A 27,853-nucleotide genomic window follows, 5' to 3' on the forward strand; every position below is an offset into this window, starting at 1 on the left:
GTGTCCTGCTCTGTGCCCTCCTCCCTCTTGTCCCATTTCATGTTGGACTTCAGAAGCATCTGGTATGGAGAATGGTGGTGGTTATCTTATCCTACTTCTATGTGGGATAGGAGGTTGGTTATAAGGTGCCCTGTAGGCTGCCCGAGTCCCGGTGTGACCATTGCATAGGGAAGGGCATGGGGGGTATATCCATGGCTGTCCATACTAGGGCTGCATATCTTGTCCATATTGGGCCATTGATCTCACAGGTCCCAAAGGTGGTCTGGTTTCAATTGGTGAAGAGTGGTGTGAGGAGAAGATACCCTCTTTGTGCTCATCGTCCTTGTTGCTAGAGAATGGTGGGGCATTGGGTAAGGCTGATTGTTCAGGTGCTGTATGCTCCAGGGAGCCATCAGTGCCAAAGAGTGGAGAGACTGGTATGGAGGACACCAGGATGTCTCTATGGTTTAGTAAATAGTGTGGTGCTGGTGGTTTCGTGCCATTGCTAACAGTGCCAGTGTTTTTGATGGTCCTGGGTGGTACCGAGGCTTTGTAACTTGACTTGGTTGGTGCCATCTTTGCCCTCTCTGCTGGTGCTGATGAAGCTGTCAGCACGGGTGGTGGTTGCATAGCCACCTGTGACAGCTTTGGTGCCGTTTCTTTCACTAGTGTTGTTGGTAAGCAGAGAAGGTGGTAGGTTTAGACATGCTTCTAGACTCCTTGTCTTTACTATAGGACTCGACAGAGGTCCCGGTGCCTTGAAGGTACATACCCTTGGAGTAGGAAACAGTTTCTTTTTTGCTGGCTCTCTCTGTGGTGAGGTTGTAGCTCTTTTCGAGGAATGAGCCTTGTCTTTAGCTGAGGTTGAGGTACCTGGGGATCGCCCTGTAGAAGGGGTCTGTTGTCCGGGGTCTGAGGCCAGGCAGAGAGATTTCTCCATAAGTATGAACTTCAGGCGTAGGTCTTGATCCCATCTGGTTCTGGTCTTCAAGTTGCTACAGTGAGTGCACTTTTGCGGAATATGCTACTCACCAAGGCAGCGGATGCAGAGGGAATGTCTGTCTGAGATGGACATAGTGTTTCAGCACAAGCCACATCTTTTAAAACCTGGGGAACCAGGCATTGTTGAGTGCGGTTTTAAATAATTTTTTTTTTTGTAAACTAACTAAGACTAATACTAACTATATACTGAAACAAACTATTTCTAACTATGTTTTCTAGATCTGTCCCTGGCTGACAGGACACCGCTATGGAGCTCCAATTTTGGCTGAGCACGGTTGAGGTTGGGGCACGGGCGCTCTAGATGAGGCACCAATGGCACCACAAGACAGCCACTGTGCATATGCAATCCAGATGGAAACTGATGCCGAAATTCTCTGCTTGACGCTGCGGGTATGCTCCGACTCCTGAAGTGGAGCACCCCCAGGGACATCACTCAGAGAATATAATATATATGTTGAGAGAGAGAGAGAGAGAGAGAGAGAGAGAGAGACAGACAGACAGAGGAGAGAGAGAGTGACAGACTCAGACCAGAAGGATCTAAGAGAGTAGTAGAAGGCAGGTGTATCAGCCTCAGAAGGAGCAGGTCCCTGTTCCCTGGATAGCCAAAGGCTACTCCAGGCCAATCAAGACACCTTTCGGCAATTAACCAGTTAAGGTTGTTAGGCTAATGCCAGCACCTGACCCCAATTAACTGGCAAAGGGTCAGTTAAGGCCATTAGGCTAATGGAGACAGCTGGAACCAATCAAGGTCTCACTCATACTGCTTAAAAGCTCTCCTTTCCTGTTCCCTCGAGAGAGCGCAGGTGAAAGGAGCTGGTAGAGAGGAAGCATTGATGTATCCTGAGGTAAGGGTGAAGCTAGGAAAAGGGGACCATGGGGAAGTGGCCCAGGGAATCAAAGCAGCTTCAGTGGTAAAGGGAAATCAACCAACAGCTGCTACCATTAGGGTTCCTGGGCTGGAACCCAGAATAGAGGGTGGGCCTGGGTTCCCCCCGCCCATGCTCTACAGAGATCCCCTTGAGAGGGAAAGCAGGCCTCGGTCCAGTCAGGAGGCCGAACTGTGCCTACTGAGTGCTATGGAGCGACAAAGACTGTGGGATATTTCCCCTTCCCATCTCTGGCCTGTGATGGAAGTAACTCAATAGGCTGTGACTCTTGCCGCTACACTGTGAAAAGAAGATCACATTGGGGCTTAGTGAGTTTCTGAGGCCACTGAATCCGCCCGGAAGCGTGGGACCCATCAATACAGCCTCGGAACTGTGTCACAATATACATAGTCAATGTGCGGTGCAGGGAAAATGAAATGTACCACCAAATCTCCCTGGAGAATCAGAAGAATATCATGTTAGTCACTGTGAGCAATTCACACTCCACTGCATGGAAGGAATACCCGTGGAGAATTATGATTTTTCATAATTGTACCTTGTCCTTATATAAAAGGTGAGATTTGGTGGTACATTTCATTTTCCCTGCACCGCACACTGACCATATTACACTGTAGTTCTGTTAAAAAAGTCTACACAAAAAAGTCTGCACAATTGACTTATTTAAAAAAAAAAACAGATTTGATTTTTTTTTTTTGAAAATTTCCATAAGTAGGCCTGTAATGGGGGGAAAAAGCCAAAGTAGTTTCCGATTGTTATAATTAAACATCTAGGACATTATAAATGGTGGTCAGTTTTGAAATATTCCTTGAACATGTACTAGTCATTTTCTCTTACACTAGTGGTTCTCAACCTTTTTGAGCTGAGGACCCATTTGTAAATCTTGATGGCCTGTCGCAAACCAGTAAATAACTTTAGTGCAAAAATATCTGGCTTACTAAATTTTCTTAACCACGATACCTAGTAAACACATTAATATAATAAGTACATCATGCGTACAATAGTGGCAGATTCTGTGGCTCCTGTTCCATGGGGCTAGCTGGACTCAGTTCCCTGCTCTGGGTGTTGCAACCTCTGGGCCATTCAAGTTTTGGGAGCGGCCTTGCCAAATCTGGGTGAGCAGCATTCCAATCTGGCACCTGGGGTCACAGTGCCACTCACAAAAGTTTGGCCCAGCCATCCCCCTGTCATCATGCTGGAAAGGTGACTAAGCCAAACCTGAGCTGTGCTGTGATCCTGTGCACCAGGTCACAATGACTGGAGTGGAGTTTCAGGAGCTGCTGCTGTGGGGTGAGCGTGGGGGGGCAAATAAGCCCGTGTGGAATGTGCCGGGGCTGGAAGGTTGGCCAACTTGTAGCAGGTGCAGATGCAGGAGATGATCCACAATGAAATCCTCTGCGATGAAACCGGAAGACCTTTGATATGGTTTGCCACTGCCATGAACAGCTGGTTCAATTTTTGGAACAGCTTTGTGTGCTCTATGTAAAACGTGAGCGCCCGTCGAACGTCCAGTGAGTGGAATCTTTGCTCCTGGCTGCTCGCATGAGGTTTAGGGTAAAAACAGGCAGGAAAATATTCTGGTTGGAGTGAAATTGGAGTGACACAACCTTCGGAAGGAAAGCAGGGTGAAGTCTAAGCTGTACCTTGTCCTTAAAGAAAACCATGTAGGGAGGGTGTCATGGTTCCTTCCCCACTCTGAACTCTAGGATACAGATGTGGGGACCTGCATGAAAGACCCCCTAATCTTATTCTGACCAGCTTAGGTTAAAAGCTGCCAACACCAAAGTGTTACACAAAGAACAGGGGAAGTGGCCACTTGGAAACGTCTCCCCCTCAAAATATCCCCCCAAGCACTACACCCCCTTTCTTGGGGAAGGCTGGATAAAAATCCTCACCAATTTGCATAGGTGAACACAGACCCAAACCCTTGGATCTTAAGAACAATGAAAAAACAATCAGGTTCTTAAAAGAAGAATTTTAACTAAAGAAAAAGTAAAAGAATCACCTCTGTAAAATCAGAATGGTAAATACCTTACAGGGTAATCAGATTCAAAACATAGAGAATCCCTCTAGGCTAAACCTTAAGTTACAAAAAGACACAAAAACAGGAATATACATTCCATTCAGCACAACTTATTTTATCAGCCATTTAAACAAAACAGAATCTAACGCATATCTAACTAGATTGCTTACTAACTCTTTACAGGAGTTCTGACCTGCATTCCTGCTCTGGTCCCAGCAAAAGCATCACACAGACAAAGAGGCCCTTAGTTCCCCCCGCCACCCAACCAGATTTGAAAGCAACTTGTCTCCTCATTGGTCATTTTGGTCAGGTGCCAGCGAGGTTATCCTAGCTTCTTAACTCTTTACAGGTGAAAGGGTTTTGCCTCTGGCCAGAAGAGATTTTATAGTTCTGTATACAGAAAGGTGATTACCCTTCCCTTTATATTTATGACAGAGGGTCAGAGGGAGGACCTTAAGTTCTGAAACACTCCTTGCTGAAGTAATGGAGACTAGAAAGGCAAACTTCCATGAGGCCCCATCAGTTTGGAGAGAAACGGGTTGAGATCCCACGCAGGGATCGGCTGCCGAACCTGTGGGTACAGATGCTCCAGACATTTGAAGAAGCGGCCAACCCTGGGGATGGCAAAAACGGAGTGCCCAATCACTCCTGGGTGCAATGCAGAAATATCTGCCAAGTGCACCTTGATGAAAGAAGCTGCCAGACCTTGCTGCTGTGTAACAGCAGGTGTAACAGGTACTTCAAGGTGAGAGGAATGGAGGCCTGCAATGGCGGAGTACGGCCCTGGGAGCACCAGATTGCAAACCTTTTCCACTTGGCCAGATAGGTGGACCTAGTGGAGGGCTTCCTGCTACCAAGCAGGACCTCCCTAACCAACTGCGAGCACATGAGCTCTGTGGGGTTTAACCATGAAGCTTCCAAACTGAGAGGTGAAGAGACTGAAGGTCTGGGTGACGAAGGCGACCGTGGGTCCTAGGTGATCGGGTCCGAAAGTAGCGGCAATGTGATAGGGTGTCCATCGAAAGTTCCAGGAGTGTGATGTACCAGTGCTGGTGGCACCACGCCCGTGCCACCATTATGACCATCACCTTGTCCCTCTGGATTTTGAGCAGGACCTTGTGCACAAGCAGAAATGGCGGGAACGCGTACAGCAGATGATCTGACCAGGGGAGGAGAAATGCATTCGCAAGGGAGCCTTGGCTGAAAGGAGCAGAACCACAGGCACTTCCTGTTGCCCTGAGTGGCGAAGGAGTCAATTTGGGGAGTTCCCCACCTCTGGAAAACAATGCCAGCTCCCGAGCTTTTGGTTCCAGGAGCTCCCCCATCGGACGCCCCCCAGTGGTGGCTTCCAGGGCAGCAGCCATCAATGCAGGGGGTTGGTCCATGTCCTGCTTTGGAACTTGGAAGTGAGACCGGTGCCTTGCAGTCTCCACTGGCTTCGGTGTCAGGGAGCGCGGGTGCTGAGGGTCTCTGTGCCCAGAGTCTTTCCTCGGCACCACTTCTCTTATGGAGGCTGGAGCGCTCTGCACAGAGGCGAAAGTCCCACCTCTTTTTAGCTCTGGGGTGAAATTCTCTGCAAATCTTGCACCAGTCAGTCTGGTGCACCTCCCCCAGACACTTGATGCAAGAGTCGTGGGGGTCGCCCGTTGGCATGGGCTTGTGGCAGGACTTGAATCCTTACGATTGAGGCATGCCCCGAGTCCCAAGAGGAAGCAGGAAAGTCTGAGTGGGAAAGACCCCCCGCCCCCCCAACCTCCTACTAACTAGCTAGCTACCTAACTATAGCTGAACTATCAAAACTACGAGAGAGACTAAACTATAGAATGAGCATGGAAGAACTAGGGGAACACTTGCCAAAGCAAGCCACCACAGTTCCAACGAGTGTCATGGGTGGTAAGAAGGAACTAAGGAGGCACTGGGTCGGCAGGGTCATATATTGAGCGCCATGGAGACGCCACTCCTGGGGGCTCCATAGCTGACCCAATTGGTGCTGCTAGGAAAAAACTTTCCAACAACTGTGCACGTGGCATGCGCACACCTAATTGGAATCCATATGAGCAATCACTTGAAGTTTTGATACTTCTGGATTCCTAAAGTCAGAAGATCTTGAGAGTGTAGGCTTTGTAATCCTCCAAAGATGACCTTAATAAGCACTGCTCAAATGGGACAAAGTGGTTTTACTCCTACTTTATCAATCTTTTTTCAATTGGCAGAAGTGAAAATGTACAGATGGTAAATCAATCTATACCTTCACCCCAATTCAAACACATGGTATAAGTTAAATAACGTAATCAGATTACTGGTAGACATTACATAAGTCTAAATCTTTGTTGGTGAAGTGGTCAAAATCTTTATTATGGTTAGTTCTGGCTAGTATATAAAACAATCATCTTGTAGTTTGTCAGTAAGCATATTTTTTTTACCTCATGTAAAAGTCTTTTTTACTTGTTTTTATGTTCTTAGTTACTCTCTTTAGGTTACTTTTTTATTTTTGAGGATTTTGAACTACTGAAATGCTGCTGTTATTTTTCCTGAAATGTATACCCAGTTATTTAAAGGCTGGTCAGCTCAGCTAACCCATTTTATAATTAACTCCAAGAGTGAAATAGACAAATTTGAAAAATCATAAGATTAACACTGTAAAACAACAATTGTTTACGAGAGTTGATTTTAATATATAGGAATTTTGCTTACTCACTTCATTGAAGTGAACATCTTGCATCCCAACATCCTCCATCATTGAAGCCTCTTCATCTATATTTGGTGTGATTATTCTGAAAGTGGTACAGCCTTGTTTAAACATTCCTATTATTGAAAAAGAAAATTATACACATTAAATTCATTGCTATCCAAATATTTTTGTCCGCTCATTAGGATTATGTTAAGTCATTGTGCACCAGTTTTGATGGGACAGAGAATCCATGCTAATGTATCTGAATGCACCTACCACCAAAATGACACAGAAAAAATTTGCAATGTGCTCAATGAATTATTTAAACCAACACACATCTTTAACATTTACTTTGGAAGAGTACTATTGGAAGAAGTAAAAATTTTAGCAATATTTCTATTCTCTTTCCTCCAAAAAACCAAGGTGGTCAGGGCCAATGAATGGATAATATTAATTTATGACTGAAGATGGAAAAGGATTTATTGTTCTCTTGTAGCACTTTATTTCTCTGTAATCTAGGAAACTTTCTGTGCTAAAACAAAAAGTGAAAAATGTCATTAAACTTTATGCAGTCAGAAATTACACAAACATAAGGTTTTGAAAAAAATTGTTTCAAGAGGTAAGTTGGTAGCATTGTGTACTACTGCTGCAAACTGCAGAAAGCTAATGAGCACAATAAATCGCTTTTATGGACACCCAGCCAGCCAGTAGCTATAAAATCCCTCATAGTAGCTCTTCTATTAGAGCATAAGCTTTCGTGAGCTACAGCTCACTTCATCAGATGCATCGTGAGCTATAGCTCACGAAAGCTTATGCTCTAATAAATTTGTTAGTCTCTAAGGTGCCACAAGTATCCTTTTCTTTTTGCGAATACAGACTAACACGGCTGCTACTCTGAAAAGTAGCTCTTCTCTAATTGCTCTACCTGTAAAAGGTTAAAAAGGTCTCACTGCTATGCATAGGTAAAAGGAAGCGAGTGGGCACCTGGCCAAAAGAGCCAATGGGAAGGCTAGAACTTTTAAAAATTGAAACAAGACTCCTCTTTTGTTGATCTGTTGTTGTTCTTGGGGAGAGGAAGACAGGGAGCAGTTATGCTGTGAGAGGCTTGGGACAGGTATGAAAAATCATCAGTATCATACCTAGAAACTATTCATCTAAAACCCCAGATATGCATTTAGATCAGGAAATGTCTAGGAAGACACGATTAGGTTTATCCCTTTTATTTCTTTATGGCTTGTGGGTTCCTCTGTGCTAACCCCAGGTGCTTTTGTTTTGCTTGTAACCTTGAAGCTGGACCTAAAGAGAGCTATTCTTGATGCTTAATCCTCATAGTTTTTTTTAAATCTAGCAAAAGCCTAAGTTCCCAGTTCCCAGTATTTTCTTTTTTTATTAATAAAATTTACCTTTTTTAAGAACAGAATTGGATTTTTGTGTCTTAAGAGGTTTGTGCACATGTTGTTTAATTAGCTGGTGGCAACAGCTGATTTCCCTTTCTCCCCCCCCCCCTTCTTTCTCAGCTCTTCCCTGGAGGGGGTGTGTGAAAGGACTTGAGGGTACCCCACAGGAAGGAATTCCCAAGTGCACCTTTCTGGATTCTCAAAGGGGTTTTGTACTTGGATGGTGGCAACATTTACCAATCCAAGGTCAGAGAAAAGCTGTAACCTTGGGAGTTCAATACAAGCTTGCAGTGGCCAGTATTAATTTTTAGAGTCCTTGCGGGCCCCCAGCTTCTGCACTCGAAGTGCCAGAGTGGGGAATCAGCCTTGACAAGCTCTGATCAAGATGTCATTCAGGAAGGGATAGAAGTGGATATCGTGCAATCAGAGTCTCGCTCTGATTACCTCCAGCATCTTTGTAAAGACTCTGAAGACCAAGGACAGGCCAAATGGGAGCATCTGATATTGATGCTTCCTGCTGTAAGCAAATCTTAGAAATCTGTGGTAGCACAGTTTGAGAGGAATACAGAGGTATCCATCCACCAGATCCACTGAAATAAGAAAATCCCAGTGGAACAAGGATGACACTACAGAGGCCAGGGACTATCCATCCAACACTTCAATTTTTTCATCCATTTGTTCAGCCTTTTGAGGCTAAGAATGGCTTAAATTCACCCCATGCACTTCAGAACAACGAAGAAGAACCTTGAGAATTTTTCTTCTGAGGAAGAAGATACCCTCTAATAGTCTCATTCTAAAAGATGAGATATCTTGTTCTGGATCAGATTGCACTTTACAAGGTTGTTAGAGATAGGGAGCTGGATGAAGAACAGATAGGGTAGAGCCTGTCACTTGAGGGAGTATCTCTGATTCACTGTGTCCTTGACCCTCTTGCCTGTGGTCGATGTAACCCAATCCTCAGGGAACAGGAAATTCTGCCCCCCGTTTTTTCATAGGAATCTTACAAATGTATCAGGACACCACTGGCTGGGAACTTTGGAGTCTTTCCAGTTATAAATGGTCTTTCCCTTTAGATGGAAAGCAGGAAAAAACTTGAGTGATCAAAACCCCTTTTTCTTCAGACAGTGGCTGGTACACAATCTCTAGACAAGTCTTTGAGCACTTCTAAAATTAAGTGGCTCACATAATAAATCTTCAAGGAGGTCCCAAAAAACCTAAGGGAGATATACTTTCATTTATTTTGGCCTCTTTTGTTTAGTGAATAACAATGCTTACAGTTCTTTTCTAAACATGCAAAGAGCAAACTTCAGCAGTTAGGCTGAATGGGAATGGGAGTTGAGGCAGTAGCCATGGAGACGTTTTCTTTTCTGAAAGCTTTGCTTAGATAGTTTACTAGCTTAAAACCCAATTTCTACCCTTAAATACAGAGATGGAACTTTGACTTCCTTGGGAGGCACATACATGTACCTAATAGCAGATTTTTCCCCTTAGTGAGCAATAACCCACCCAACCTCTCTCTCAGACAAATCAATGTTTTTTGTTAATCTCAAACTATAACTAATATAAAAAAGTTATTGAAATAATCATGGAGGAGTTTAAATTCATACCTTTGCGTGTCAGATATTCTGCCACTAGTGCTGCTACATGGACATAGCACATTGCTGCCTAAAGCATAATAGAAATAGTAAAAATGTTACAAATGGTAATTATAATGGAACTTCTAACACAAATAACTTACATATACAGAAAACATACACATTTTTAAAAGCTAGAGGAGGCCCAAGTTTTAAAAGCAAGGCAGAAGATACACGTCCTAATTCTGCAATTATTAACATGCACAACTCCTATCTATGTGAACAGAAATCTGAATTTGCCATAACTAAGACTGGATACCTAGTCTTGGATTTAAATACATTTAATAGAAGAAGCAAGTCTCATGTCAACAAGAACTTAATTTAACAATCAAGAAGCAGATCAGCAATGAGAAATTTCTTTTCTGGTACAGAATCTCCCAGAATTATAAGATGTATGGGCTGTTCCCCTTTTCTCAACAGTTCTACAGGTGGTTTAATGTAACACAGCCTATGTACTGGTCACAGCCCCTTCACTGGTTTGCCCCCAGATGATTCATTCCAAAGCTGTGTCAAAAAGCTTTCAGAATGTGATTAGTATTAATAACTTCAGTGCTAACCAGACTACTGTCCATATCTTATAACTGGCCTACAAACTGTAAATATAAAATTAAATTTAATTAGTTGGGTAATAAGCCATACAGAGAGATCAGGACTGTGGGACATGCTGCTAGCAGAAAGGAAGTTATCGGATACGAAATTTCCCATTCTGCAGCCCAGCATCTCCTACACTTCAGAGATGAATGGAAAGAAATGAGCAATGAAAATAGAGAGAGATAAAGAAAGACTGAGATAGGAAAAGACTCCCCATGAAATTAAATATCAAAATGACAAGGTATTTCTTTCTGAATCAGCTCATGAAGCACTTTACAGCCAAAGGAGGACTCTATAAAAGACTATAGACTTTCTGTCCTTTGTAGTGTCTAAAAAGGTAGGAGATGACCAAATTGCTGCCCTTTGGATTTCTTCAGTGGAAGTACAAGTTCTCTTTCTCTTAAGGTTTTGCCTAGAGGGATTCTCTATGTTTTGAATCTGATTACCCTGTAAGGTATTTACCATCCTGATTTTACAGAGGTGATTCTTTTACCTTTTCTTTAATTAAAATTTTTCTTTTAAGAACCTGATTGATTTTTCATTGCTCTTAAGATCCAAGGGTTTGGGTCTGTGTTCACCTATGCAAATTGGTGAGGATATTATTGCCATAGATCCATGGAGTGTGTCTTGATTCCATCAGGAGCAGGTTCACCTGATGCCTTAGTTTCCCCAATACAATTTTCTCCCTACTGTTAGTCACACCTTCTCGTCAACTGTCTGAATGGGCCACTCTCTTACCACTTCAAAAGTTATTTCTCCTCCCTTGGTATCCTGATGTTAATTGATTTAATCTCTTTAGACTGCCCTAACACTTGGTAAAACAACTCACATCCTTTCATGTATTTATACCTTTTACTTCATACATCTGATGAAGTGGGTTCTAGTCCACGAAACCTTATGCCCAAATAAATTCATTAGTCTCTAAGGTGCCACAAGGATTCCTCGTTTTTATACGACTCTATGATGCTTAAATTGATCCATCCAGCCAAAAATAACGTGGATGTCCCAAGTCCTTGGTACTTTGGATGAAAGGAGACAAACAAGGAGCCTGACCTTCTTGTTAAGCATGCCAGATGTATATCTTTAGGCTGTGTCAAGGTTCCTTCCCCACTCTGAACTCTAGGGTACATGAAAGACCCCCTAAGCTTATTCTTACCAGCTTAGGTTAAAAACTTCCCCAAGGTACAAAACTTTGCCTTGTCCTTGAACTGTACACTGCCACCACCATGCGTGTTAAACAAAGAACAGGGAAAGAGCCCACTTGGAGACGTCTTCCCCCAAAAATATCCCCCCAAGCCCTACACCCCCTTTCCTGGGGAAGGCTTGATAATAATATCCTCACCAATTTGCACAGGTGAACACTGCAAAAGTGGTCATATTGATTGCTGCCTCCATCAGGAGGGACTTCAGCCTGGCTTCTCTTTCCTTCTTTGTATGGGGCCTGAAGTCCCGACAGATCTGGCAGGGGTTCCTGATACGAGTTCTCTCCCAGGCACTTCAGACAACTGGAGTGTGGGTCACTCACAGGCCTGGGTTTGCTGCAGGAGGCACAGGGCTTGAAATCTGGGGACCAAGGTATGCCCCAGCACTGGGGGCAGACGAAACTCTGCTAACAGGGTGGGACATGTCAACTAACTATATACAACTAAACTACAACAGTCCAAACTGAGAAAATAAAGAACTGTGATAGAGAAACATAGGAAAAGGACTAAAGTAAGACCACTGAATAAGAGTTTTCCAGAGCAGGAGCTGCTTTCCAGTGACTCTCAAGAGCGGTAGGAAGGAAGTGAGAGGGTGCGGAGCTAGCTGGGCCCCTTATACCAGCACATGAGCACACGGCACCAGATGGCACTGGAGCCAGCCTGACGGATACCACTGAGGGAAAATTCTCTGACGACTGGGCATACAGAGCACGCACACCTAACATGGAATAGACATGAGCGAGCATTCAAAGATCATTCACTGAGAACAAACATCCAGAAAGAGCTGAGACACATTCTACCTGCTGATTATATATATTCATTTACATTGATCAAAGCATATCTAATTAATTGTTTTTTCCTAACATACTAGAAATACATATTTTCACAACAGAATGGTAGTATCAGATAGCATTTTGTTGTGAAAAAAATCAACGACATTTATTTTAAATACATAAATTTTCTGCAAAGACTCAACTAGAATTATTCAAGCTGGCAGTATGCAACTAATTTGGAAACAAACTTAAATAGCAGCTGTTGGAAGGCTTCAATTACACTAAGGCTGTAAGATACTGATAAGTGAGGGGAATTGCTAACTAGAGGGCATGCCTCCTGTAACTCATGCAGAACATTCCTGCCTTAATATTACATCATGCTATGACAGTTTTACATATGTATTACATAGACAGTCAGAGACCATGGTAACTTATTAATTTTTATGGGCAGCATGCAAAGCTATGAGAGCTATTAACACAAGAGTTATCTAGCATGGGAAATGCTGAGGGAAAAACAAGTACATTGATTAAGCAGCTAAAATATTTTGCTTTTCATCTGCTACCTCTGAAAGATCCCCATTTTTAACATGAATTCTTGCCATGCTGTCTAACCACGTCTTCCTGAGTTCAGGTGTGCTGGCATAAGACTTTGCCAAACTGTACTGGAGATCCACAAGCATTTCTGGATCATTCTCGTGTTCCTTCATTTGAGCTGTAGCCATTAAGACTGTACGAATCCGCTTTGTCAAATCCTTTACGTCAGAAGAGAATGTAGTGTGCTAAAATAAATTTTAAAAAAGTTTAAGAATTGTGTATTTTTTTTATTCCTTTCATAATCCATGTGATAGAATATTAGACTTTAAGGAACTATTTTCAAACAAACTCTCTGGAAGCCTTTATGCAGTATGAAAAAGTCATTACTAACCTTAATAAGTCTGTCATTGTTGGCACAGTTGTTAATTATGGAAAGAGATTGCTGAAATCTAGTTCCTCCAATTCCAACAACATCAGCGATCAACTGACTTACTGAAATAACAACCTTGACAAGAAAAAAACACATCTAGTAAATGTATGTTTACATCCTGCAAGTATCCCTAAAAGATTTTTAGTTCAGAAGGTAGGTATGTGTTCTTTTTAACTGACAATTTTTCTAATATGATACAACTTAACAGTAAAATGTCAAAAGCTTACAACTAATGACAAATAGACAATTTCAACTTACTGCAAACGTGTCTTCTCATAAAGAAAAGTTACTTACTGTATCGTAACTACAGTTCTTCGAGATATGTGGTCCCTATCTGTATTCTACTGTGGGTATGCATGTGTTCCATGAGCCAGGAGTTGGAGAATTCTTGCAAGCAGTTTTTGCTGGATGGCACCTAACTCCCTGTTCTCCAAACTGAGGGTATAAGGGGCAGGGTGCACCAACTGCCTTTCCAGTTCCTTCTCTATTTTGAATCCAGATGTGATCCAAAGCAGAGGGGAAGGAGGGTGAATAGTGGGATACAGATAGAGACCACATGTTTCAAAGAACTCGTTACAATAAGGTAAACAACTTTTCTTTCTTCTTCAAGTGTTGGTCCTGTGTGTAGTCTACTGTTGCTGACTGACAAGCAGTACTCAGAGGAAGAGAGTGCAAAGATGCAGGTGGTACGCTGCTTGTAGAACCACTGTCCTGAAGAAATTGTCAGCAGAGGAGTCTTAGATCAAGGCGTAATATCTTGTCAATGTGTGGATGGAACTCCACGAAGCTTCCCTGCAAATCTCAAGCAGGGGCACTTCCTGAAGCAATGCTACTGAGTTTGTTTGTGCCCTCATAGAGTGAGCCCTTGCCCATGTGAGGAAGTTGTTAACTGATAACAGAGTAGGATACAGCCAGAGATCCACATAGGAGATTTTCTGAGAGGATACAGCTTGTCCTCAAACTCATTCTGCTATGGCAATGAACAGTCCAGGTGACTTTCTGATCAGTTTCATTCTCAGCAGGTAAAATGCCAATGCTCGTCACATATTGAGGGAATAAAGTCTTCTCTTATTGCTATAGGCATAGGGGTTCGGGAAAAACACAGGTTAGTGCATTGACTGGTTTACATGAATTTCTAAACAATCCTAGGAGTGAATTTTGGGTGTAGCCAGAGTGAGACTTTGTCCTCATGGAAAACGGTGTTTGGTGGATGGGCCAACAGGGTCCCAAGTTCACCAATCTTTGGCCAGAGTGGTGGCAGTCAGGAAGGTGACCTTCACTGACAGGTGAGATATGGAACATGTAGTTAGTGGTTCAAAGGGTGACTTAGGTGGTGCCCGGTGAGTGAACAAGAAGTCTGCTCCTTTAGTCGGGACACAATATTGCTTTTCTGCCCTCTTGGGGATAGGGACACAGGTAACCAGAGTGTGCCATATAGCTTTTGTCCATTCTAGTATGCCTTCATTTACCTGGAGTGTAATCTGACTGGATCCTATAGGCTGTAGGATATCCAGACGCTTATGTTGAAAATCCTGGACCTCCTTTAAGGAGATTTGGAGCTCTTCTGCTACTCTCGTAACAGGTCTTGAGATTGTCTATGACTGTTTGGAGGAAACAGTGAGGCTGGAGCAACCACTTCATTTGCCCTCATTTGGTGATGAGGATGATACACCTGTCAGTACCAGTGGTACCAGCTGATCTCGTTAGTCTTTCTCCTCCTTCCATGGGCTCAAGGGAAAGTTCTGGTTGACACCTTGGAGAAGAGGGGTGGTAAAATTCCCTGTTGGATTGCACAGATTCCAGGTACCATGCATAAGGGTCCCATGGACCCCAATAAAGGCAGTATGAGGAGTCAAAAGTCCCTCTCTCTCTCTCTCTCTCGGCATTGGGTACACCAGTCCCGAGGAGGAGGTCCCCGTTAGTTTGGCTGAGGCTGATTCAAGGAAGCTCTCAATCTTCCGTCTGGGTTGATCTCTTTAGGTGAAGGGAACAGTACATCTAACTCTCCAGAAAATGAAAAGGTTGGATCCGGGTCCATCAATGATGCTGTTAGGGAAACCATGACTAGTGGATGGGATGGAAGAGAGACTTCTTCCAGAGTCCTTGATTCAGGCTGGTGGTAGAATCTCCCTGGTTAGGACTGATCCTGATAACAAGGGAGTCTGAGTCTGGGAGGATGAAGATATCTTCCGAAGTGGTATAATTCACTGGTCCCTTTGGACTCACTGGTCTCATGTCACTCTGTACCATCAGAGTAGGTGTACAGGGCAGTTCCTTACGGGGCTGTGATGGTAATGTCGATGAATGAGTTTCTGACCTGGTGGTTTTTGACAGTACCAATGGTTCCTGGTCCTTCCTTCAGGTCCCAGTGTTTTGTTGGAGTTGGTACCCACAGTCAGTGTCAAAGTTGATACGGAGGCTGATACTGAATGAATCTTTCTTGTATGTGCCTTTTGATCACGCCCAGGAGGCTTAGGAGGGGACCTAAATCCTTGTGGCCTGGATACGAAGGCTCACCAACTTGCCTGGGGCTGGGGAGGAATCTTTCCTCTTAAAAGGTATAGGAAAGGATCTTGTGTCTGGGTGCTGAATCCAGGACTGGAATGTCTAAGGAGACTGCTTTTCTGACTTCTTGTTAGCCAGTGTGGTAAAACAGAAGTTTACTTTTTTTTGATGGTTTGGTATATTTTTCCCCAGTTTTGGGGTGTGTCTCCTCTATTTCTCAGCAGTTTGTCCTGAATTTGGTATTCTCAGTTGTGATCCACGGAGGCACGGTTACAACAGTTTGTTGTAAACCCTTTGCAGAGTTGAGTTAACCCAGCAATTTACATACCATCTTTAAAACAAAACACTTGCTACCCAGAAATAAAGTATGACATGACATTTTCTAGCAACAACAATTAGACAGCCCAGTGTTTTACTGCTATTTTACTACAGTAAACAGATTTGCACTGCTACCTTTACATCAAATTATTTGGTTGTAAGCTGGAACTTTTCTGCAAGATTTTTGCCTCACAAAGGTGATAGAAGAATTGTGTGACATGCATACATTATATTCACATGAGATAAACCTGTATGTCAATAACTGCAACAATCCCAGAACTTACGTCACCCAAGCAGAGAAGTGGGTTCTTTTAATACTGTTTCAAAGCTCTTAGTTTGGAGGACTGATGGGGAAGAGAAGAGAAAAAGAAGGGGAGACCTAGGAAGATGACAGGTTGATTATGCTTTGGGATTGTCAGCCTTCAGATATAAATTGACCAGACTAAGTTATTTTAACATTGTTACACTGCAGTCTATATTCTTCATAGTTGTATGATTATAATGTAATTATGATACATTTTGTACAAGGTGGGTCATGTGAGGTGACACTGGAAAAGTTATGATTTGCTAAATATGATTATCCTATTTGTGTGCATGTATCATTTTTGTAACTGAAGTTATAAATATTGACTATGTATCTGTATTCTAAATGTGCTTACTCCGAGTAACATCCACAGCTAGCCTTTGAGGTATAACAATGAAGAAGCTAGGCAGGGCAGAAGGCCCATCAGCAAAGACAATGGACTATCAAAGGGCTCAGCCTTCCTGTAAATGTTCCAGTTGGCCTGTAAGTAATGGTATACTATAGAAAACTCTTTCCTGGGTATCTGGCTGGTGAATCTTGCCCATGTGCTCAGGGTTTGGCTGATTGCCATGTTTGGGGTCGGGAGGGAGTTTTCCTCCAGGGCAGATTGGAGAGGCCCTGGAGGTTTTTTTGCCTTCCTCTGTAGCATGGGGCATGGTTGACTGGAGGGAGGCTTCTCTGCTCCTTGAAGTTTTGAACCATGATTTGAGGACTTCAATAGCTCAGACATGGGTGAGGTTTTTCATAGGAGTGGGTGGGTGACATTCTGCGGCCTGCGCTGTGCAGGAGGTCGGACTAGATGATCAGAGTGGTCCCTTCTGACCTTAGTATCTATGAATCTATGAATGGCTGCTATGACTCAGCAAGGGCACCTGACCAGACCACATGATACTGAACTCCATTTTGGATACCTGTATTTTTCCACAAACTGGGCTCAGAACTGAATTTGGAACAAAGGGTTTCCGCCATGTGGTAAAGCTATATAAGGTGGAATGTGACACCATCTGGGGGCCTCATTCCCCACATAAGAGAACTCCTGGAAACACCTGAGGAACAAAGATTGAACTGGGAAAAGCGTGGTCCCAGGCTAAAGAGATTTCTAGCTTCTGTATGGAAACCTGGTGGACTGCTTGTATCATCAGCAAGGGTGAGAAATTGCTAATTAGTATCCAATCTATGTAGTATTTTAGGCTTAGTTTGAGGTTTTGTTTATTTGCTAGGTTCTCTGCTTTGATCTGTTTGGTATCACTTAAAATCTATCTTTATGCAGTTAATAAACTTGTTTTTTGCTTTACCTAAACCAGTATACCTTTGAGTGAAGTGTCTGGAGAAAAAAAATCTCAGCTGGGTTAACATAAACTTTTTGTATATTCCTCTCCACATCGAGGGAGGGGCAAACTAAGTAATAAACCCATACTGGTCGGAGTTTTGACCAGGGCAAGATGGTATAGCTCTGGGGATTTAGTCTGGGGAGCTGGGGATTATCTTGGCTGTAGCCTCTCTATTGTTGGTTCATGCGGTGGCTGTAACTGCAGCTGGGTGTGTCCCTGCCTGTGTGAATGCTCGTGGGAGTGTAGGACTGGGAGTAGTCTACAACTAGCTTGTCACAGCAGCACAGTGTGAGAGGGAGCCCAGGCTGGTGAATCAAAGGGCTTAGTGGTACACCAGTTCCAGGTGGCACCCCAGGGTGACAACCCATCACAAATATGATCTTTTAAAGCTGTTTTAGCAATTAGAAAAGAAAAAAAAAATACAGAGCTGCTTTACCACTAATATCTCTTCTTGCCTGGCCTACATAACTCCTTCCCCTGCCACGCCCCCAATGGTATAAACTCCTCAATATTAGTTCAAAAACAGTTCACCGTATTAATTAGTAATGCATAAAATTTATATTTCATAGTTTTTCAACCGCCCTCCCAGACAGATATAGTCAATTGGGGGTCAGTTTTAAAAATATACGATACAACCCAAAGATTTTACACATGAAAAGAGAATACAGCTTATTATACAACAATTTTTAAGCTTAGAAGAGCAACAGATCTTAAAGCCAGGAAAGCCAATGATAAGTAAATAATTATACTAACTTGCAGATGTGTCCTTACAAAAGACTTCTTCCCTGTGTAATCAAAGTTATTTCTCATTAAGAAATACAGCAGTTGTGAAGCTTCAGTACGAATTGAACTCAGTTTGGAATTACAGCATTTCAAAATTTCATAACACAATGCAGCACACATGTCAGCTCTACCTTCATAAAATGCAGAAGGAAACTGAGGAAAGAAGGAATCGGAGAAAAATCATCTGTCAAGGCTAACATCAGTAAATAAACAAATGTTAAGAGAAAACAATTCCAACATCCCGAGGACGGTGCAGCCATCAAACAATAAATTATAGATTCATAAAGAAAAAAATAATGCTAGTCACACTTCATGACTTTTTGATAGAAGTCAGTTGATAAAAGGAATGCAGAAAAAATAATATATGGATTTTTAGTAAAGTATGATATAGTGTCATAAAATGGTACTTGAAAAAGTATTTCAAATTGATTGGATATTAACAGTTACATAAAATAAAAGTAGCAACCAGAGACATGACGTAAAAGATAAACAATAAAACAAATGTACTGCATTCATTCTAGGGCAAAAAGGTGTGTAAGATCGGTTGTGGAATCATGATCTGCAATGCTACACGTTTTTTTCCCTTTTAAATCCAATTTCAATTTGAGAAATAAGATATATTACTTGTATAACTGGATACAAATCACTGTGGTAACTATAAAAAAAGACAAATAATTGAAGATTAACATTTTTATTTTAGAAAGACTTACCTTAAAAATTAGTGCCCTTAAAGCAGTGAAGACAGTTTTCAATGCTGTTTCAGACTGGTTTTTTCGAAGGAAACAGAGGTACACATCAAAAACCTTTTTCATCAGTGGATTATGTCCATGATCCGTCAGTAGTTGATTCTTAAAATTGATATTGACAATTTAGTGTTTTCTTTAAATATTTATGCTCTATCAAGAATGCATATAAATTGTGCAAAAAAAAAATCTTAGCTTCAGCTACGTCTCAAGGATGCTATTAAAAATCTTTCATATATAGTACTACTGAAGCATATTAAAAACTACAAGCAAATCTAAACAGTTAATATTCCAATACCTTTAGTAATCTTAATCTGTAACCAAAGTGATGGATCCATGACAGAATTATAAAACATGATAGTACACATATGTTACTGGGGCCTTAAATACTTAATTAGTAACTCAGATATGAAGAGGGTGGGCACAAAAACATGACAGAAACCAACCAATCAAAACTAATAAGGCCTTTATTGCAGTGTTTCTTTATCAGTCCCATAAAACCCTTAAAGGACAACTATGTCAAAAGGCTAGAGACAGTGGGCTTTCTGCAATGGGTTTGGAGAGGGAAAAGGTAGGGGAGGAAGAAAAGGACCCTATGGAGTGGTGCTGACCAATAAGAGGTCTTGTTCACTCTACCCTGCTTACTCTTGCCCTCAGAGGGTGTAAAAATAACCTAAGAACATGCATCATTTAAACTGATTTGGTTACTAGCAATTTTCTATTTTTGAGTTTAAAACATTTTAGGTCCAGTTCTATAGTCCATCAGGCAAAACTCATGCTGACTTCAGTGGAAGTTACTAGAGACAAATTGCAGGATTGAGTGACAATTGGTTGAATTCAAAGCATACTGTTAGTACTAGCAAATGAGACTTTATTAAACAGTAAAGGTTATTAGCTATTGTATGGCATGATTATGAATTACCTGCTTTGTACAGTTTTAATACAGATGATGTTAGTAGTATAGCTCAATATAACAACTTTTTTTAGTAATTTTCTATAGAATAATTATTTAAAATGCCAAACATTAAATAATCTATTATAACTGTGTTAAGGACAAACCTTAAACGTCATTGTGAATAAAGATAAAGTATCCAGAGTGGTAAGCGAAACTTCAGTGGCAATGTTTGCTTCAAGTAAGGACTGGTGAAGAACATCTGCATCTGAATGGCCATAGCCTGTAGAAATTTCAAATGAAGTGTTGCTTTATATTTATTAAACAAAAATAATTTAACATAATTAAACAAAAATATTTTAAAACTAATGCTGCTAAATCATGTAGCCAAAATTATAAAAGATTTTCTGCATTAGAGGAAGTTTAAGAAAAATAAGGACTTTGAAAGATATTTACATTAAAGTAATATAATATTTTATACATACATAGTTTTTTTTCCACACTTTTCCAACCATGAGACAATTATATATGTGTACAATATTTGGTATTCAAATAACTTAATTAAGATAATAACACAGTGAAGTGTAAAGGTAAAGTCTTAAAATAGCAGCATTAAACATTTAAAATAATGGATTTAAATAACTGGTAATACTATGTTAATATATTCAAAAACAAAAAGTACATGGATAGATGGAATTAAGGTGGAGAACAAATATCAGTAATTTAGGGTAAAACTAAGAATATTGCAATTATCCCAAACCCAAGCATTATAAACCCTGAAAATTCAGAGTTAAGGTTAAATGTCAAAGAAATACAAACACGTTGAAGCATCAAAATGCACAACAGGGCATCCAAATAACCCCTACTGTGCCCTGATGTGACACCATGCAGTAACCATATATTTATGATTCCAGATATGATTTTGTCACAATAAAATTAATAACAGTGGGAAAAATAATAATTTCATGCTATGGTCAGGGTAACCTTGTGGCCCTGCTGCTACACAATAATTTGTTAGTTCACTTTGTTCTAGTCCTCTTTAAATGGGACTAGATTAACACGAACTGTTAATGTGTGGCATCTGGGTCCTCGTAAATGGCAAAATTTCAGGGTTACTGTGACAATCTTATCCGTATGATAAACACAATTTAATGCTTGTGTCTCAGATTAACTGATTTTTAAAAAGCACATTAGATTCCAACCTCACCCACTGGTGTCACTGTAGGGCAGATTTATGGTTGTTTGGGTCTCCTACCTGTTCTAACTTTCAGGGTCAGATTCACATGCATATTCTGGCTGCGTTTAGCCAATATGGAGCAGCACAAAGCAGCCAGAGCATACTGACCTGTTAAACTAGATTTACAGATGCTTTGCATCATGAAAGCAGCAGAAAGCAGCTTGTATACACTTCTTGTATACACTTGTTTGTCCTTCTCACCTTCCCTCAAAATTTATTTTGGATTCAGAGAAAGTGCTGTAATTTTAAGAAGGACATAAAGAAGTTGAATTTCAATTTTATGTGCAAACTCAACTGAACCTCAACTATGGGGATACACAGTAACCAGATTTTAAAATATGTCTGGCTGTTGAAAGTTGCACTGGTTTTTCCATATTGCAATATACCTACGTAAAATCTGATTATATCCAATGAGAGTAATAATGAGTAACACTGCTGTGACAGGTCAGGGTTTCAATCTGCCTACACATTGTTAGATTGTGAACCACAGAGGTGGTTCACTACTCTGGGTCAGCAACTCCCATCAGCTCTGACAAATTCACTACACCTAACACAGTTGCTGTCACAGTGTTTCTCTATAAAGAATGTTGTGTGAAGTATCAAATGAAAGCTGGTGACACACTGGTCAACATCATTTTGAAATGCATGCCTTAATGTTATATGAGGAATTATGGACATTGATTGGTTAAAAACTTCAAAGCATAATATCAAACACAAGGAGAAACAGGTTTCAGAGTAGCAGCCGTGTTAGTCTGTATTCGCAAAAAGAAAAGGAGTATTTGTGGCACCTTAGAGACTAACAAATTTATTAGAGCATAAGCTTTCGTGAGCTACAGCTCACTTCATCGGATTTTCTTCTAGACAGGAGGGAAGGTAATTATCTCATCATCTCTAATGTAAATTGTAAAAGCCAAAATACAATGGGAGCTGCATTTGCATGTAAGTGAACAGGAAAAGCCAGGCTGACTGAGGGATGTGAAATCAGTATGGGAAGACACCAGAGACTAAAACCACAGGGGGTAATCTTGTCTCAGGGGACAAAACCATGAGTTTTGGGAAAATATAAAGAGAAGCAAAAAGACTATTTGTAGTTATTTCACTGAGGAACACGGGGGGGGGGGGGGGGAAGGGAGTGATTTGTGACTGTTATTGATCTTGGTTTTGACTGAAAACCAGTAAACTCTGCAGACAGACTGAGGGTGGGAAAACTGCTTTAGCCAAAGGATTGTAACCTGCTATGTTTAGTCTCTTAACAGTGTGTTATACTTTTGTACAGTGTACTTACTATAGTAAGTAAAGTGTGAGTCCTCAGCTGAACAAAACAAGCTTGTGTGTATACTGTCTCTTTAGAGACAGTGAAATTGATAATTTCTTTGTGTGTCCAGAGACCAGGGCTGGATACTACAGGGGAATGCTCTTCAAGGGGGTTTCGGGTGAACCTAAAGTTAACCTGCAAGGTGAAGTAAAGACTGCCGGAGCTTCTCCAATTTAAATTCCCTTATGATAAAATAAAGATACTGTTCTCTTATGCACAAAAAAGAAGACCCAGAAAAGCCATAAATCACCTGGATGTAACCAACATTAGATTTCAGTATCATTATTTACTGATCAATGTGGCATTTATGTGACATTTTGACTGTTCACCCAACAAAAATTCCATTTCAATTAGTATATTGCATGTGGTTAAGAAACATTTTCAATGCAAATATTTGCACTTGTTTACATTTGGCATTCTGGTACATTAAATGTAAAAGAGGAATAAACAACAATTTTTAATAAAAGATATGCTATTGCCCTGTTCGTTTTGATTTGCATTCATATAAAGATATGAATGAACTATAGGACAAAATAATTACAGGATGATACAAAATGATTACATCAAAAGGGTCAACTAACTTCAGCATTTAGTAGTTATTTAGAAAAGTGCCATGTACACAATTTCTTCCCTCTTTCTAGAAACCCAGTGTATAGAAATATAATACGGTATAAAACATTAAGTTTATGAATTTATATAATCAAAAATCATCATAGAGTAAAGGTTTTCACAGCAATGAGAAATCTGCGGCATTACATATTCTTTATATTTTATGGGATACATTGTTATATTCCATACATGAGCAACATTAAGAATATTAAGGTTGCACTCCTAAGCAATCAAAAAGCAACAACGCAAGATTTCACTTTGCAGGAGCAAACTTTACTGTTCTATGATAGGTAATCATGTAATACAAGACTACTATTTTTTACAGAGACAAGGTGGGTGAAGTCATATCTTCTATTGGATCAACTTCTGTTGGAGAGAGAGACAAGGACCTGAAGAGCAGCTCAAAAGCTCATAAGCTCAAAAACACCATTCTCACCAACAGAAGATGGTCCAATAAAAGATATTACCTCACTCACCTTGTCTCTCTAAAATCCTGGGACCAACATGGGCACAAAAACAATGCATACTATTTTTACAGTAAAACAACGTAATATACAATTTTTTCTTCAGTCTTAGGAGGAATACATCATAATGGAATTCCCTCCAGTGGGTCTCAAGGTTTAAAAGGTTTAAAAGAGAGCTCTTCTTTTGTTCCTCCTTATCAGGAATGTGGGAGGGAAATGCCATTAGGTTCTGATCTAACGTGTCACTTAAGTACATGCTTGAAGTTAAATATGTCTCTATATACTTTGCTGAATTGGGGCCATACTCCTAAAAATCCTGGGTACTAATCCTACTAACAAAACATAGTGGGGGTTCATTGTATGTGCACCGCCTAAACTTAGAGTATTTTCATAATATCCCTTTAAATTTAGGCTTTTGCATGGAATATCCTTGGCATGGGTTTTTTTTGTTTTAAAGAAAAATTGATAAATTCTACGTCTTCAGTCTTGTAATTTAGCCCAGGCATATCTCATTCACTGCAAACAGGACAAAACTGTACATTCATTATGCAGCTGAGCTAGCCACACATGCACAGACTCAGTGCTCCACTCTTTTTTTTTTAAATGTAAGATATTCAAAATGGATTAGTTTTAAATACTTCAGTTCTAAATGGAAATAGTTTCCCTTTGGAGAGAGATATAAAGAGGAATCAATTGTTGTCACTTCCTCTGAAACACAAATATATAAAAACCTGTTACTTACCTTACAGTAACTGGTGCTCTTTGTGATGTGTTGTCCGTATCCCAAGCATTGTAATCTTTTGACCAGCAGTGCCCACTGGCTCATGCCTGTGCCCTATCTGCCTTTGCCTCTCCAATTGTGAGCGCATAAAAGAGGCAGAGTGGGGCCAATTACCTCAATTCCTTTGTAACTGGTATCTGTGTCAGTATGGACTCCAATTTGGGACTTCCACAGTTGGGAAGGAGGGCAGGTTGTGGAATACATTTAGAGAACACATCTTCAACAGCACCCCAGTTACTATATGATAAGTAATCATTTTTATTTCTTCTAATGATTGTCTATATACATACTACTCTTGGTGACTCCCAGTTACCTGATGCCAGGAGATGGATATTGGAGTCTTAGTGAAACAGTGATTGAAAAAAATGCTTTACTAAAGCAAGCACCAGCTCTAGAAGCCTCCACCATAGCATAGCATTTTGTGAAAATATGAATTGAACCCCAGATGGCAGTTCTACAAATTTCAGAAATAGGTATATTTCTATAAGAAACCACAGATGTAGCCTGAGCTGTAGTAGAATGAGCTTTTATCTGAATGGGGAATCCAGTTTAGCTATTTGATAGTAATCTGATATATACTGTAATCCATTTCGATACTCTGTGGGAAAAAAATGCTTTCCCTTTTATTTTTTTGGCATAAGCAATAAGCATTCTCAAGGAGACTCTAAATGATTTAGTTCTGTCTAAATAAAAAGACAATGGCTCTTCAAACACCTAAAGCGTGTAGTTTTCTTGTAGAATTATTGGTAGGGGGTCTGGGAAAGAAAACATGTTAAAGGAATGGTTTGACTAATATGAAAATCAGAAACTACTTTCGGGAGAAATCTAGATGAGGTCTTCTAAGAGATCTCTATGAAATAGTGGATCCCGCATTAAGACTTGAATTTCTCCCATCCTAGGAGCAGAAGTAATGGTAATAAACATAAACATGTGACTAATGCTTCACATGGAGGGCCCATCAGAGCTGCTAATACCACATTAAGGTCCCATGACAGAGAGATCTCTGTCCTAATTGGAAGGAAAAACATGTACTTAACCCTTTCAAAATCTAGAAACTCTAGGTGTGAAAATACTGGGTGATTCTGGATTTCTGGATGATAGATATAACTTCTCGGAGAACTTTTATAAAACTAATGAAAGTTCAATTGATTTTGGTGAAAGCATGTAATGCAAAAATGAAAGGATGTTAAAAAGGATGAGAAATGGTGTTGCTGTATCCAAGAGGCAAATCTTTTTCATTTGGCATTATATGTAGATCTCAGAGTCCTTTCCACTATTTTGGAAATATTTTGGACATCCCAGAAGCAAGCCTTTTCTTCATCAATTAAACAGCAAACATCCAAGCAAGGTAGAGAGATTCTAGTTCTGAGTAAAGTATGTTCCCTTTTACTTGAGCGATAAGATCAGTTAAAGGAGGCAATGATATTGGAATCCAAACCAATAGTTTCTGCAGGTCTTTGAACCGAAAGTCTGAGCCATGCTGGTGCAATTACAATCAACAACGTTGCACCCGGCTTGAGTTTTCTTGGAAAATGATTAGTAACAATAATTTCAGAAAATTAATTTGCAAACTGGATACTATTAACTTAGGCTTGAATAGAGACTGGGAATGGATGAGTCATTTCACAAAGTAAAACTATTTCCCCATGTTATTTCTCCCCCCCACTCCACCCACCCCCCACTGTTCCTCAGATGTTCTTGTTAACTGCTGGAAATAGCCTACCTTGCTTGTCACCATGAAAGGTTTTCCTCCCTCCCCACCCGCTGCTGGTGATGGCTCATCTTAAGTGATCACTCTCCTTACAGTGTATATGATAAAACCCATTGTTTCACGTTCTCTGTGTGTGTATATAAATCTCCCCTCTGTATTTTCCACCAAATGCATCCGATGAAGTGTAGCTCACGAAAGCTTATGCTCAAATAAATTTGTTAGTCTCTAAGGTGCCACAAGTACTCCTTTTCTTTTTGCGAATACAGATTAACACGGCTGCTACTCTGAAACCAATAATTTCAGAGATAACTAATTATGTACAATAAGCCACGGCCTACATGATAACTATCCAAATAAAAAGCTTTTCCTTGCCTGTGAAACATCCAAGGTGGGTAGAACTGTGGGAGATGCTGCTAGCAGAAAGGAAACGTTCAGGTAAGAAATTTTCCATTCTGCAGCCCAGCATCTCCCACAATTCTGGTATGTATGGGAAGTAGGAAGCCATAAATAGGAGAAGGAAGAGATAGAAAAGTGAACAAACGAAACGGGGGGACCCCCTCCTCACTACCCTTTTTTGAACTGCTCAAATAGCCAGGTTATGTCCAGACCACGGCCTGCAGTACCTGCCTGCCAAAGGAGGCCTCTGCAGAGAAAGAAAGTCCAGCTTACAGTGTCTCATAGAGGCATTAGTTAATGAAAATATGGCTACTTTGTAGTTCTGTGCACAGGAAGTGCTCACTCTTTCAGCCCATGAGGTTGCCATGGATCTTGTAGAATGCCCTTTGATTGCTTCTGGAAAAATTGTGCCAGATAGCTTGCACATCTCAGCAATGCACAGTCTGATTAATCTAGTAAGGAGCAGCTTGGATACACTAAAGCCTTTGGCAACTCAGGATGAAAGGAAATGAACAGGGAGCCAGATCTTGTGAATTCTTCATGCTTGACGTAAGTCTTGAGTGCTCTTCTGACTTCTAGTGTGTCACTGCTTCTTGGTCAGGTGCTGTGGCCATAGGTGGAATAAAGGAAGTCAGTCTCAAAGAGATGGGTGGTTATGGCTTTCAAATACCAGTAGTAGGTTCCACCTAGGGAAAGTTGGTCTGACTCCTGGTCTGGTCAGTCTGATTGCTCTGAGAAATCTGTATCCCTGATGGTTCTGCCAAGGAATCAGAGGATTCTGTAAGTACCACACTACTTAAGGCTGATAACTGGCTTGGTATGGTGCTGGGCTGAAGGCCCTTATTCGCACCTTCTGGAAGGAAGTCCGGGGGGGCCAGAAACCCCAGAATCTGCACTGTGCTCTTGGAACCATGAACTGAACTTGGTCCTTATGGAGTAGTTTTTTTAGTGTGGACATTCTTTTGGATGAGAGCAAAGTCCTGATCACTTTGGAAAATAGGCCGAGTGAGGCTAAGTCTAACAATAGCCAGGCTGTCAGTTGAAGATGATGTAGGTCTGGGTGGAGGAACAGGTCTTGGAAAAAAAATGACTGGTCTCTGCAGATGCTGCAACAATTATTCTAGCTTCAATTCTATCAGAACAGGTCAACATCAAGGAGCCCAAACATTTGTGAGATCAGAGTGAAGACTTTCTGCTTTAGTCAACTTTGCATCTTCTGAGCCAGTCTGTCTTTATGTTCAGCTCTCCTTTTGTGTGTATCACCTTGCGGGAAGGAAGAGTCTTGTCTGCCCATTCTATTGTCTCCATCGCTTCTGCACACAGAACTACACTCCTTGTTCCCCC

General features: G+C 41.0%; 1 protein-coding gene across 23 annotated transcripts in view; it reads right to left on the minus strand.

Annotated features, from left to right (window-relative positions):
• Window positions 1-27,853, minus strand: part of DOCK9 (dedicator of cytokinesis 9) — a 336,811-nt gene that overhangs the window by 39,552 nt on the left and 269,406 nt on the right. For all 23 annotated transcript variants that reach the window (XM_043504710.1, XM_038385871.2, XM_038385827.2 and 20 more), the window contains 7 exons: window positions 20,164-20,279; window positions 19,072-19,209; window positions 18,332-18,514; window positions 13,082-13,195; window positions 12,720-12,935; window positions 9,564-9,621; window positions 6,587-6,693 (listed from right to left, as the gene is read on the minus strand). In XM_043504710.1, coding sequence (XP_043360645.1) covers window positions 6,587-6,693; window positions 9,564-9,621; window positions 12,720-12,935; window positions 13,082-13,195; window positions 18,332-18,514; window positions 19,072-19,209; window positions 20,164-20,279 — 932 coding nt within the window. The remainder of the gene's footprint in view (window positions 1-6,586; window positions 6,694-9,563; window positions 9,622-12,719; window positions 12,936-13,081; window positions 13,196-18,331; window positions 18,515-19,071; window positions 19,210-20,163; window positions 20,280-27,853) is intronic.

This window comes from Dermochelys coriacea, chromosome 1 (assembly GCF_009764565.3).
Source record: "Dermochelys coriacea isolate rDerCor1 chromosome 1, rDerCor1.pri.v4, whole genome shotgun sequence".
In the NCBI taxonomy this organism is placed as follows: Eukaryota; Metazoa; Chordata; order Testudines; family Dermochelyidae; genus Dermochelys; species Dermochelys coriacea.